This window comes from Phacochoerus africanus, chromosome 14 (genome assembly GCF_016906955.1).
Source record: "Phacochoerus africanus isolate WHEZ1 chromosome 14, ROS_Pafr_v1, whole genome shotgun sequence".
In the NCBI taxonomy this organism is placed as follows: domain Eukaryota; kingdom Metazoa; phylum Chordata; class Mammalia; order Artiodactyla; family Suidae; genus Phacochoerus; species Phacochoerus africanus.
The window spans coordinates 49,571,599-49,584,972 of NC_062557.1; the positions used below are offsets into that span (position 1 = coordinate 49,571,599).

At 42.4% G+C, this 13,374-nt stretch overlaps 1 protein-coding gene across 4 annotated transcripts in view; it reads right to left on the reverse strand.

Annotated features, from left to right (window-relative positions):
* ANKFY1 (ankyrin repeat and FYVE domain containing 1) overlaps positions 1–13,374 on the reverse strand; it is an 83,181-nt gene that overhangs the window by 51,834 nt on the left and 17,973 nt on the right. For 2 of the 4 annotated variants that reach the window (XR_007131612.1, XM_047756775.1), the window contains exons 2-3: positions 11,871–12,063; positions 4,909–5,027 (exon numbers count right to left, since the gene is read on the reverse strand). Coding sequence is in view for 1 of the 4 variants with exons in the window: in XM_047756775.1 (XP_047612731.1) it covers positions 4,909–5,027; positions 11,871–12,063 (312 nt within the window). In the remaining 3 variants the exon portion in view is untranslated. Of the gene's footprint in view, positions 1–4,908; positions 5,134–11,870; positions 12,064–13,374 lie in introns of those variants that run through there. The other 2 variants (XM_047756776.1, XM_047756777.1) reach the window with 2 other exon arrangements.

The window sequence follows — 13,374 nt, forward strand, 5'->3', positions numbered from 1 at the left end:
GCTGCCCGTTCCTCGGAACGGCTCGACAGGACCCAGAACACATTCCAGGAAAGCTGAATGACTCACCATAAGCTCTTATGCCAGGGAACCATAAGACCTTTGCTGGAGAAAGCATGCAAGAAACTCTAGCTTCAAAACAGCCTTCTACCGCCCTGGAACCTCGCACAGGGTCAGCTGCTGGGCTCAAGTGCTACAGAGGCTATAAACCAATCACTGAGCCTGAAGCAAACTGCTTTACTTCACTGAGACTGAAATATCGTGCTTTCCTCCAAAGCTCAAGATTTGTTATACTGTGTTGAGCTAACAGTTACAGTCTTCTCTTCCCGAGGGAACAGTCAGTATCTTTATAAACATATCTTTATATGTAAAATAATCAATAAAAAGCAAATTTATATCTTTTTTTCCCCTCTCTTTGGTCATTTTTTAGGGCCACACCCACAGCATATGGAAGTTCCCAGGCTAGGGGTCCATTTGGAGCTGTAGCTGCCAGCCTACGCCAGAGTCACAGCAACACGGGATCCGAGCCCCATCTGCGACCTACACCACAGCTCATGGCAACACCGGATCCTTAGCCCACTGAGCAAGGCCTGGGATCGAACCTGTGTACTCATGGATGCTAGTCAGATTCACTTCCACCAAGTCACAGCAGGAACTTCAAATTTATCTTTTTATCTTTCTTGAAACAATTTCAGATTTACAGAGCAGGTGTAGACAAGAGTTCCCATACATCCTTTACCCACCTTCCCCTAATATTAGCACAATCATAGTACGATTATTAAAACCAGGTGATTAGGAGCTCCATTGTGGCTCACTTAATCTGTGGAATGTTCCTCAATTTGGGTTAGACTGATGCTTTCTTATAATTAGACTAAGGTTATGCATTTACGGCAAGAATCCTAGAGAAGTGACTGTGTTTTTGTCATTGCATCAGGCACAAAACTTTTTTTTTTTTTTTTAATAGGGCTGCACCCGTAGCATACTCAGGTTCCCAAACTAGGGGTAGAATCGGAGCTGCAGCTGCTGGCCTATGCCACAGCCACAGCAACACCAGATCCTTAACCCAGGGAGCAGGGCCAGGGGTGGAACCCAAGTCCTCATAGATACCAGCTGGGTTTCGTTACCACTGAGCCACAACAGGAACTCCAAAACATTTTACCTTTTTGAACAAGGTATGATTTAAGAAAACTTTCCATGTTCAAATACACTTTAAACACTTGCTATATAATACCATCATTGACATGTGCTAAAATTCTTATAATTAACAGAATTAAAGGTTTGCTTGTTTTGAATTTTAAGCAAGGTCAATTACACAAGATCTTCAAAAGAAAGTGTGAAGCTTAGGCTGTCACTCTCTCCTAGGAATTTAGTTTTGTTCACTACTATCCCCCTAGTACCTTGAAAAGTGTCTGGCACTCAGCACCTGTGATACTAATGGAGTAATTCTGAAGAAACAAAACACCAAATAAATTCACAAAATGGCTTTATCCCCAAGCCCATTAGTGTGGAAAAGGTTCAACCACTTAAAACATAGCTTTTTACACATGCTATTTATACACTTGTTTACAAGCACCTATTTCTATTCTCCCTCAACGCCTGGCCGGCCACGAGCGGTAGTGTTTCCAGCTATCGCATAACACGCAGGCTTCGGAGGCAGTTTCAGCTGCTACAACCCCAGATTTAGGGCAATCGCACTCATGCCCACACGGGCTGGGCAGCAGGACTGCTGGACAAAGCACACAAACATGAAGAAGTCCCCAGAGGCCACCACCTCGGTGGAACCCTCTCCCATGACACCCTCCAAAGATAAACTTCATAAAGCCAAGCACAGATGCCATAGGCTCTACCACAGCTACTCCAGTAGGTGCCTGATCTACCAAAACCACAAAAAATGCTGGCTCTGCAGTGCTCACTCCTAAAAGCAAACCTCACTGCAGGATCAAACCATGTTGATCACTGACAACAGCAGGGCATCCAGGGACATTTAAAGGCATTAACATGATACCTTCCTAAACTCTAGAAAAACCTGATTTCCAGTGACACAATATTATGGGTCAGATGGTTACTTGTTAAAGCAGCTCTTAAATGTTGTGATGTAATAAAAAAATAAAAAAAAAGGAAAAGCAAGATTTTCAGTTCAATGTTTAAATTTAGCTTTTTATATACTGATGCAATTTTCTGTGTTCTTATGTAATTTTGTTTGTTCTGGGGAGCAGTCATATTTCATTTTTTCCCCACTTTTACTCAATTTGGTTACATTCAGTATTTCGCAGTTACACATAAACCATGATAAACATCTATGCTGTCTGAATCACCTAGAAGTCAGATGATGAGGTTAAAAAAAAAAAAAAAGACAATTTTATAGCTCAGCTGCCTAACAGTTTTCTAAAACCATCACACCCATTATCACGTGACTGGCAATGTTCACGAACGCAAACTTCACAAGCCTCACGACTACTGGGATCATCAAGTTTTTTCGTGTTTTAGGTATGAAAAGATGGTAACTTATCCTAAATTTTTCTTCTAACAAAGTTGAATTTTCAGCATTTTATTATCTATACTAGTCTTTGAAAACTATCTGTTCATGTAATTCTATCAAGTATTCTGTGAAAAACATCTCATGATCTAAAGGGTTTTTTGCTATCCATAGCTCTGCTACATGGGGTCAAAGATAATATGGCTTCAAAAGATTATTTATTTATTTATTTATTTATTTTTGCTTTTTAGGGCCCTACCTGTAGCATATGGAGGTTCCCAGGCTAGGGGTCAAATCAGAGCTACAGCTGCCGGCCCACACCATAGTCACAGCCACGCCAGATCTGAGCCGCATCTTCGACCTACCCCACAGCTCACAGCAATGGCAGATCCTTAACCCACTGATCGAGGCCAGGGATCAAACTTGCATCCTCCTGGATACTAGTGAGATTAATTTCCATTGTGCCACAACAGGAACTCCAAAAGATTATATTGCAATTTTTTAATTTTTTTTTTTTTTTTTGTCTTTCAGGGCCACACCCATGGCATATGGAGGTTCCCAGGCTCAGGGTCCAATTGGAGCTGTAGCCATCAGCCTGCACCATAGCCACAGCAACTCAGAATCTGAGCTGTGTCTGCGACCTACGCCACAGCTTGCAGAAACACCGGATCCTTAACCTACTGAGCAAGGCCAGGGATCCAACTCTCATTCTCATGGATACTAGTCAGGGTTCGCTAACTGCTGAGCCATGATGGGAACTCCCAAAAGATTCTATTTTTAAAAAAGAAAAACTCTGTTCAGAGATTTCAATCATGGAGACTGGTGCCCTTCCAATAAAAGCTGTTACCCAAGTAGATGTTTTAGTTCAGGGACGGATGCAGACACACATGTACAGACATGTACGTATGTTGTGTGTTTACAGTTGTAAATTACGCCCCTAGGGTTAAACCCTAGAAATGAACATAATGAGACAGAGTTCACTCACAGTAGCAAAGCAGCAGACATCTACTCCCCCACGTCCTTGACATAAATGCCTACTGAACCTGCGCAACACTGCCCAGGCGTTAGCCACCTCTGCCATCTTCCTCTCCAGCCCAAGTTAATCTCTTCTGTACCTCAGACATAAAGCAACTACACTACTGAGTATACAGCCCTGGCCTGAAATGATTTATTAACCCTTTTCCTCCAACAGAGTATGAACTGTATATGGCAAGGAGAGTGTTACAACCCTCTCAGGGTTCCTAGCACTGCTCGTGGAAAACAGCACCTTCTGAATTGGCAAACTTTTTTTTTTTTTTTTGGCCACACGCATGGCATGAGGAGTTCCCAGGCCAGGGATCAAACCTGTGCCACAGCAGTGGTAACGCCAGATCCTTTACCTGCTAGGCCACCAGAGAATTCCTGAACTGGCAAACCTTTTGAACAAAGACATAATTCAGCAGACTTTGCACACAGCCAATCACTTCTACAAGTAAATCGTATCTTAATGCCTGGGTACGCTCCTTATGTGGTAATCTCTCGACTATTAATTGCAAAATTAAATTGGAAATTTGCTCTTTTTATTTCTTTTAGCAGCAGTTAGGCAAGTACTAAAAAAAATACGATTTGAAATCAACTTCTGAAAGATGTTTTTAAGTCTCCTTAATCACCATATTAACCCAAATTCTATACAACATATTGTGGCATAAAACAAATAACATTAGTGGGGGAAAAAATGTAATTGTAATGTATACATGTAAGGATAACCTGACCCCCTTGCTGTACAGTGGGAAAATAAAAAAATATATATTAAAAAAAAATAAATAAATAACATTAAACAGCTCAATGTGCTATTCATTTTCCTTTTTTTTTTTTTCAATGCACCTATTCAAATTCTTTAGACTGATGGTCATTCTTTGATGTTGAAGAAAGAATATACTAAACCAGCTTTAATGGAAAAAATTAAAAATCACTATAAAAAAAGAAAGAAGAAAGAATATTCTTATTTTTGGAGCAACTGTTACTTCTGAATTCAGTTCTTACAGATGAGGAAAATTACTTTGGCAGTTATGATTAAATTTTAAGCAACTAAACAGCAGCAGGATTTTTTCCTTGGAGTGGAAGAAAAATTTCTTTGTCTACACAGGCTCCCATATTTATAGCATACTATTATATATGATAAGAGTTTCTGAACAGATAGTCTTATTTTATAAATTATAACAATACTGTAGACCCTCAAATATTTATGATCTGTCAGCCAGATATTAAACAGAAGTATCCGCAAAGTACCATCTACTGAGCCACTAATAATTTAACTAGTTTATGATTGCCATCAATTGATAAGAAAAGTATTCTACTTTCATTAAACCACAAACACTTCAAGATGTCAAACCATAACCTCCTGCCAAGTGCTCTTGTGCTGGGATTTTTGAGTCCCCAGCCAGTCAGAGGCTCACCTGACAGGTCCAGCTCCTCGGTGGAAGACAAACTGGCCAGACTCCAGCTATCGCTGCGGGCTGCCAGGACAAACTTGTGAGCATTGATGTGCCTGCCCCCAACCTTTATCTTCAGATCACTGGTGAGGAAAAATATCCACAGATAGAGAAAGAAAATGTCATCATAACAGACAGAGCTAGATTCACAGCTGACAAATACATGAGTACTGGCAGATCGACATACATCTGCAAAAGAAAACAGGTGACAGGAAAATTACTTCTCTACCCAAGCACCGAATTCTGATGGGTTATATTTATAATATGTTGCTAGACATGTTTTCTATTTTGAACTTCCAGCTTTAGTTCACATGGGATGTCCTGCTTTCAATGACATTCCTTCATGGCACATACTGATGGTGAACCTACGAGTTACACGGGATGATTAATATCCATATAAAAAGTAGAAGACATTTTATATGCAGAAAAAATATCAAAATAAAACATCAGGGAGAGAAAGACAGAAAGCTTATGATGACAGCTCTGAGACTACAGTGCTGCAAAGCTCTATACTATATTAACGGTCAAGTAAGGTTAGACAAAAAGCTATGAACAAATCAGCTTTTTTTTTTTTTTTGTCGTTTTGCCATTTCTTGGGCTGCTCCTGCGGCATATGGAGGTGCCCAGGCTAGGGGTCGAATCGGAGCTGTAGCCGCCAGCCTACGCCAGAGCCACAGCAACGCCAGATCCGAGCGGCGTCTGCGACCCACACCACAGCTCATGGCAACGCCAGATCCTTAATCCACTGAGCAAGGCCAGGGATCAAACCCACAACCTCATGGTTCCTAGTCATATTCACTAACCACTGAGCCACGACAGGAACTCCTGAACAAATTAGCTTCGACAAAGCAGTCAAGATTAAGAAACCCACTATCTAGACTCCTGTTCTCACCAGAAATATTCAGATCTATTACTGGCCATTTCTTACTCAACAATTTATAGAGAAATGAGGTGAGAAGAATCTTTTTTTCAAACATGTTTCCTTATCTATGAGATACCACTATACAAAAACAGCTTTCCAAATAGTTATTTATATTTAACTCTAAAATGCCAAATGCCAAGGCAGGAAATCATGTGAGCAGTTAACAAAAACCTAAGGATGACCCACTGGGCTGACACAAGCACGTGCCATATGGCTATGTTGGCAGCAGTCCACAATCATCACCATGCTGCTTGTACCTGTATGTTTTTTTAAACTTTCATATTCCCCTTTAAAATAATTTGTCAGGTTGGAAAGCCTTTAGAAACTAAATCACAATAACTATTACATGAAAAAAGAAAGAAAAAAGTTATTACATGAATTAATTCATTTACTTAAAAGAAGACCCAAACAGAATATTGTTTCTATATAATCCCCAAAGCAGACATATTTTACCCCACAAAAGCACCATCCAGAACATACTTTAGGAGTTCCCGTTGTGGTGCAGCAGAAATGAATCTATTATCCACGAGGATGTGGGTTCAATCCCTGACCTCGCTCAGTGGGTCAGGGATCCAGTGTTGCCATGAGCTGTGGTGTATGTTGCAGTAGTGGCTCAGATCCTGCGTTGCTGTGGCTGTGATGTAGGCTGGCAGCTGTAGCTCTGATTGGACCCCTAGCCTGGGAACCTCCATATGCCACGGGAGGGGCCCAAGAAATGGCAAAAAGACAAAAAAAAAAAAAAAAAACTATTAAAGAACTAAACAAGCTGCAACTAGTTATGTTAGCTGAAAAGAGTAATAGTGTACTTATTATTTCAAATTACTAGAAAATACTACTAACATAGAATACTATTAATAAATAAAGAAGAAAGAGAATTGATACTCTATTTAAAACGGAACATAAAACTCTGTCTCAGATTATACCCTATGATAAGATTTTAAAAAAAAACTGAAAACATGCAGCTCTTTACAAAGCACAAATAATTTTTAAACTCTAAATTTGTTTATAAAGTATTAAATTCTTTTCTTTTTTCTATATAAAGAAATGTTTAATTTCTTGATTGCTATGGTGTATTCGGGTGTAAAGCACTGAAGGTCAGTAAACTATTCATCTTATAAAATATTAAATTCTAATAACATAAACGAATATTAACTTTACTGTTTCTGCCACAAATCTGACCTTGGCCACAAAATCATAAAAAATCAATGTTTCTAAGCAAATTAAGTCAGAAAGAGAAAGACAAATACCGTATCACTTACAAGGAATCTAAAATACAACACGAAGCAATGTATTTACAAAACAAAAACAGACACACAGATATAGAGAATAGACTTGAGGTTGCCAAGGCGGGTTTGGGGGGTAGGGGAGAGAAGAACTTGGAGTTTGGGATTAGCAGATGCAAACAAGTATATATAATATGGATAAAGAGTAAGGTTCTACTGTATAGCACAAGGAATTATATGTCCTATCCTACAGTAAACCATAATGGAAAAGAATATGAAAAAGAACAGATAAATGAATTGAGTCACTTTGCTGTACAGTAGAAATTAACACATTATAAATCAACTATATATGTCAAGACAAATTTGTAAATAAACGTGTCTATAAAATTCCTACTACTATTCATTAATGTCAAGTCAAACTTTTTTCTTTTGTAGTCTAACATCCCAAAGGGAAATAAAGAGAAGGATTTCACTAGTAGTCTCTAATAATAATTTTTTAAAAATACAGTTCAAAAATGGAAAATTGGACAGCTCAGGTCCATGAAGACTCTACGCAGAAACAATTACGAAGCTAGTAATTTTTTTTTTTTTTTTCACTTTTGGCCACCTTGCGGCACATGGAGTTCCCAGGCCAGGGATCACACTCGTGCCTCAGTCACGACCAAAGCCACAGCTGCAGCAACAAGCAACGTGGCTCCTCAACCTACTGTGCCAGGCATGGGGATCAAACCCGCATCCCAGCGCTTCCAAGACGCCGGTAATCCTGCTACACCACAGCAGGAACTCCAGGACTAGTAACTGTTTTTATTAAATTTCATTCTAGACAATTAAAGGCATTTCCTTTTAAAATATGGATACTAGGATGCTGTTATTGGAGAGGAAGGATACAGAGTTCCTTACTAGAGTGTCTCGAACACGTTAATAGGAAAAATTATGTTTGACTGCTAAAAGAATTAATACAATAAATAACTACATATAACCATCGTTTACTATCTTATGGGACAAAAGCCCTCTCCTGAACTTAAGTAAAAATAAAGGAAGTGAACCAATTTCTTCCACAACGTTCAATTTAAAATTTTTATTGTATTTATTTATTTGTCTTTTTAGGGCCACACCTGCGGCAAAGGGAGGTTCCCAGGCTAGGAGTCTAATCCCAGCTACAGCTGCCGGCCTAGACCACAGCCACAGCAATGCCAGATCTGAGCCGTGTCTGAGGTGACAGCAACGCCAGATCCTCAACCCACTGAGCAAGGCCAGGGATTGAACCCACAACCTCATGGTTCCTAGTGGGATTCGTTAACCACTGAGCCACAACAACAACTCCTCAATTTAAAATTTTTAAGGCGCTCCTGTCATGGCCCAGGGTAACGAACCCAAGTATTATCCATGAGGACCCTGGTTCAATCTCTGGCCCCGCTCAGTGGGTTAAGGATCCAGCATTGCCGTGAGCTGTGGTGTAGGTGGAAGACATGGCTTGGATCTGGCATTGCTGTGGCTGTGGTGTTGGCCAGTAGCTACTAGACCCCTAGCCTGGGAACTTCCATATGCAGTGGGTGCGGCCCTAGAGAAACAAAAAATACTAATAATTTTTTAAAAAGAAAGAAAAATTTTAACACTTGACTCGTTATTCTGATTGCTGAAATGCACATAAAAACACTATTTAAATTCTTCAACAAGGAGTTCCTGTCGTGGCTCAGTGGTTAACAAATCCAACTGGGAGCCATGAGGTTGTGGGTTCGATCTCTGGCCTTGTTCAGTGGGTTAAGGATCCGGCATTGCCGTGAGCTGTGGTGTAGGTCGCAGATACGGCTCGGATCCCAAGTTGATATGGCTGTGGTGTAGGCTTGCAGCTACAGCTAGGATTTGACCCCTAGCCTGGGAACCTCCATATGCCGCAGGAATGGCCCTAGAAAAGGCAAAAAAGATAAAAAAAAAAAATTTTCAACAAAATGCACATTCATGGTAGAGTTCCCATGTGGCTAATCGAGTTAAGCATCCAGCATTGTTACTGCAATGGCTCAGGTCACTGCTGTGGGGCAGGTTCAATCCCTGGCTCAGGAACTTCTGCATGCATGGGTACAACCAAAAAGCAGGAAAAAAAATAAGCATGTTCATGGGACAAAGGCATTTTTTTCCTATCTTGGTAAAAGAGTATTTGCTTCAGGAGTTCCCGTCGTGGCGCAGTGGTTAACGAATCCGACTAGGAACCATGAGGTTGTAGGTTCGGTCCCTGCCCTTGCTCAGTGGGTTAAGGATCCTGCATTTCTTTTTCTTTTTTTTAATTAATTAATTAATTAATTAGGTCTTTTTGCCATTTCTTGGGCCGCTCCCGTGGCATATGGAGGTTCCCAGGCTAGGGGTCGAATCAGAGCTGTAGCCACCGGCCTACGCCAGAGCCACAGCGATGCGGGATCCGAGCCGCGTCTGCGACCTACACCATAGCTCATGGCAACGCCGGATCGTTAACCCACTGAGCAAGGCCAGGGACCGAACCCGCAACCTCATGGTTCCTAGTCGGATTCATTAACCACTGTGCCACGATGGGAACTCCAGGATCCTGCATTTCTGTGAGCTGTGGTGTAGGTTGCAGACACGGTTCAGATCCCATATTGCTGTGGCTGTGGTGTAGATTGTCAGCTGCAGCTCCAATTTGACCCCTAGTCTGGGAATCTCCATATACTTCAGGTACAGCCCTAAAAAGGCAGAAGAAAAAGGAAAAGGAAAAGGAAAAGCAAAGAAAGAAAGAAAGAAAAGAAAGAAATTGATATTCCAATTTCAGTTATTCCATCTCAAAAGCGAGGTCCTCTCTCAAGTCTCCATTCCCCATCGGATTATCAGTTGTAGATAACAAAGGTATTTAGCCTTTTCTAGCTAAAGGACAGGTTTTAGAAGCCGAAGAGAGACCTACCAGAACCACAGAGGAAAAAAAAAAAATTACGTCAGGCTTCCCTGGGGCCAATGGAAATGAAGTTTTCACTTATCCATGGAAAAGAGAGGAGGGAAAAAAATGACAGTGAACGATATTTTACAAGTAGCTACATCCATTAGATTTTTAAGGGCTGTCCTTCACTCAGATATGTACATACTGTTTTTTGTTTTTTTGTCTTTTCAGGGCCCCACCCATGGCATATGGAGGTTACCAGGCTAGGAGTTGAATTGGCCACAGCCACAGCAACTCAAGATCCAAGCCGAAACTGTGACCTACACCACAGCTCATGGCAATGCCGGATCCCCAACCCACCGAGGGAGGCCAGGGATCAAACCTGCATCCTCAGTGGATACTAGTTGGGTTCGATACCACTGAGCCACGATGGGAACGCCTACAGACTGTTTTTTTGATACTAAACTTTTCTTTCAGGAATGATTAAGATGGTAGATGGCAGTTCTGGAATTTGAACTATTTTAAATGCCATAATTTATTTTGGGAGTTCCTGTCATGACCCAGTGGTTAACAAATCCGACTAAGAACCATGAGGTTTCGGGTTCGATCCCTGGCCTTGCTCAGTGGGTTAAGGATCCGGCATTGATGTGAGCTGTGGTGTAGGTCGCAGATGCAGCTCGGATCCCGTGTTGCTGTGGCTCTGGTGTAGGCTGGGGTCTGCAAGCTCCGATTAGACCCCTAGCCTGGGAACTTCCATATGCTGTGGGAAGTGGCCCTAGAAAAGGCAAAAAAAAAAGAAGAAGAAAGAAAGAAAGAAAAAGACTAAATAAATAAATAAATAAATGTCATAATTTATTTTGGAACTTTGCTACGTCTTATTTAGTGCAATCATCCTTCTCCCCGTCAGCCAAACCCTCCTTTCTGGGCACACTCACATCCATGTTTCTCTTCCACATCTACGGCCAGGATCCTAGGTCAAGCCCTCATCGCTTCTGGTCTGGACTATTCACAACCTCACAGCTGCTCTCTTCTCTTTAAGATTTCGTCCATATGATGTTAGCGGGTTCATCTCCCTAAATCACCGCTTTGATGACGACAGTCCTGTAACTCAAAAACCCTCTGCGGCACACTTCCTAGAGGATCAAGTCCACCGGGGCATCTCAGTGCAACTCACCCCACTTTCCCACCTCCCCCAGCGCTCCCCTACATGGACCCATGCCCTCACTGTCCTCTGCATCCTCCCCATGTTCCCCTGCCTGAGCCTGTTCTCAGCCACTCCCTCTACTAGTAATATCACTGTCTTTATTAAATCCCACTTAGCCTTTAACACTGACCTCCAAACTCAAAAACAACAGCTAAAACCTGAAAACTCACTATATGGCAGACCCTGCTGCTCTAAGTGCTTAAATAAACGAAGCATTTATTAATTTAAGCCACACACCAACCTAAGGTACACAGCAGTATTATGATCCCCATTTTACAGACTGGGGACCTGAGGCCTATCATATAACTCAAGGTCACACAGCCAGTAAGTGGCCAGACTGTGTGGCTGCAGAGTGCACCCTGAACCATCATGCTGCACTACCCACTGGTTCTAAGACTCCTTTTTTGACCGGCCCAAGTGACCTCTCCCCTCTGAATTCCTGGACCTGTGAGCTAATTCCTATTCGTACCAGTGATGCTATCACCATGATTCCCATACTCTGTGCTGAAGATAAGTAGCAAACAAAAGAGACAAAATCTGGCCTCCAGGGCCTTACATTCTAGAGACTAAATGCTTCTCAGTATTAATAAAATAAACTTGGGAAAAAAGTCAGTAAGAGAGGAGACACTGCAAGGTGGCCTGGGAATAAAGCAAAAGGGCTTGCTTCCCCGAACTAGCCCGGTGGCAAGAGCGCACCTGTATTGCTCCTGCTCGTACAGGTCGGCCACAATCGTCAGCAGGCGGCTGATGAAGGATTCACTGCTGCTTTCCTTGTTTGCTTGTGCAGCCAAAAGGGTGCATCTCTTCTCTGTCTCTGCCAGTTTCTTCTGTAGCTTGACATACTCTTGTCGGAGAAGCATCAAGTGCTTCTCCAACTTGGCCACCTCCTCTGCAAGGAAACAAAGACTCACGTTTACCACGGTACAGCATTCCGTCCTCCCTCCTCCCACAGCTAGGACGGCAACCCCAACAACTACAGCTGACCCTGAACACGGGTCTGAACCGCGCGGCTCTTCTTATACATACATGGTGTTTTCCAATGGTAAATACGATACGGTACTACACGACTCGCAGCTGGTTGAATCCACAGGTAACAGAGGAACTGGGGTCACACAGGACCAACTCTAAGCCACAGATTGTCAGCTGTGCAGGAAGGTTAGCCCCTAGCGTTGCTCAAGGGTCCAATGCAGTCCCAGGACATTTCGGCCATTTCTTACTGCTAGGCCTACAAGACTAACAATGATTTTGATTCGGGCGCTTGCCATGGCCCAGGGACTTCTTCTCAGTTTCCCTCAAGATCAGTATTCAATATACGACAAGGAACAGATGCACGTAAGACGCAAATAGGTACCTGCCCCGAAAATCCTTCACCACAAAGCCAGAAGTCTCAAGGACAGATTACCAAAATCACCAAGGAGACTTCTGCCGAACCACTAGGAGCAGGAACTAAACTTCTACGTGCCACATGCCGTTTTACAGACTTTCTGTGCATTCTCATGCAAGCTTCATGACAACGTCATGGGGTAGGTACTATTACTAGCCACACTTTAGAGATGACGACACTGGAGCAGAGAGAGATTAAGAATTTGCCCCAAGTCATGCAGCTGGTGAGAGGCGAGGCTGGGTTGTGAGCCCAGGCATTTTCACTTCAGGGCCTGTGCTCTATTAACTACTACCCCACACCACCTGACACCTGGTCTCCTTCAGGAAGGCCCCGGGCAGTCAATAATGGTTCAGGTGGAAGCAAGTCATATTTCACAGATGAGCTAGGGCAGATCAGAAAAGGTGAGAACCACTGTATTCAGTGCATTAAATTCAACACACGGAGGTCCTGTTGCGGCTCAGTGAGTTATGAACTCCACTAGTATCCGTGAGGATGCAAGTTTAATCCCTGGCCTTGCTCAGTGGGTTAAGGATTTCACGTTGCTGTGGCTGTGGTGTAGGCCGGCAGCTGCAGCTCCGATTTGACCCCTAGCCTAGGAACTTCCATATGCCACAGGTGCAGCCCTAAATAAAAAAGACTCCCCCCCCCAAAAAAAAAAATTTAAGAAACATTTACCAAGTATCTACAAGGTGCCAGACCTTGTATAGTGATAAGCAAAATCAGACCTAACTTTCCTCAGAGCTTTTAGTTACTGGGGAAAGTAAACTTCTATCATCGCAACAACAACTGCAACAACCAAATGCAAAACTACAAGTC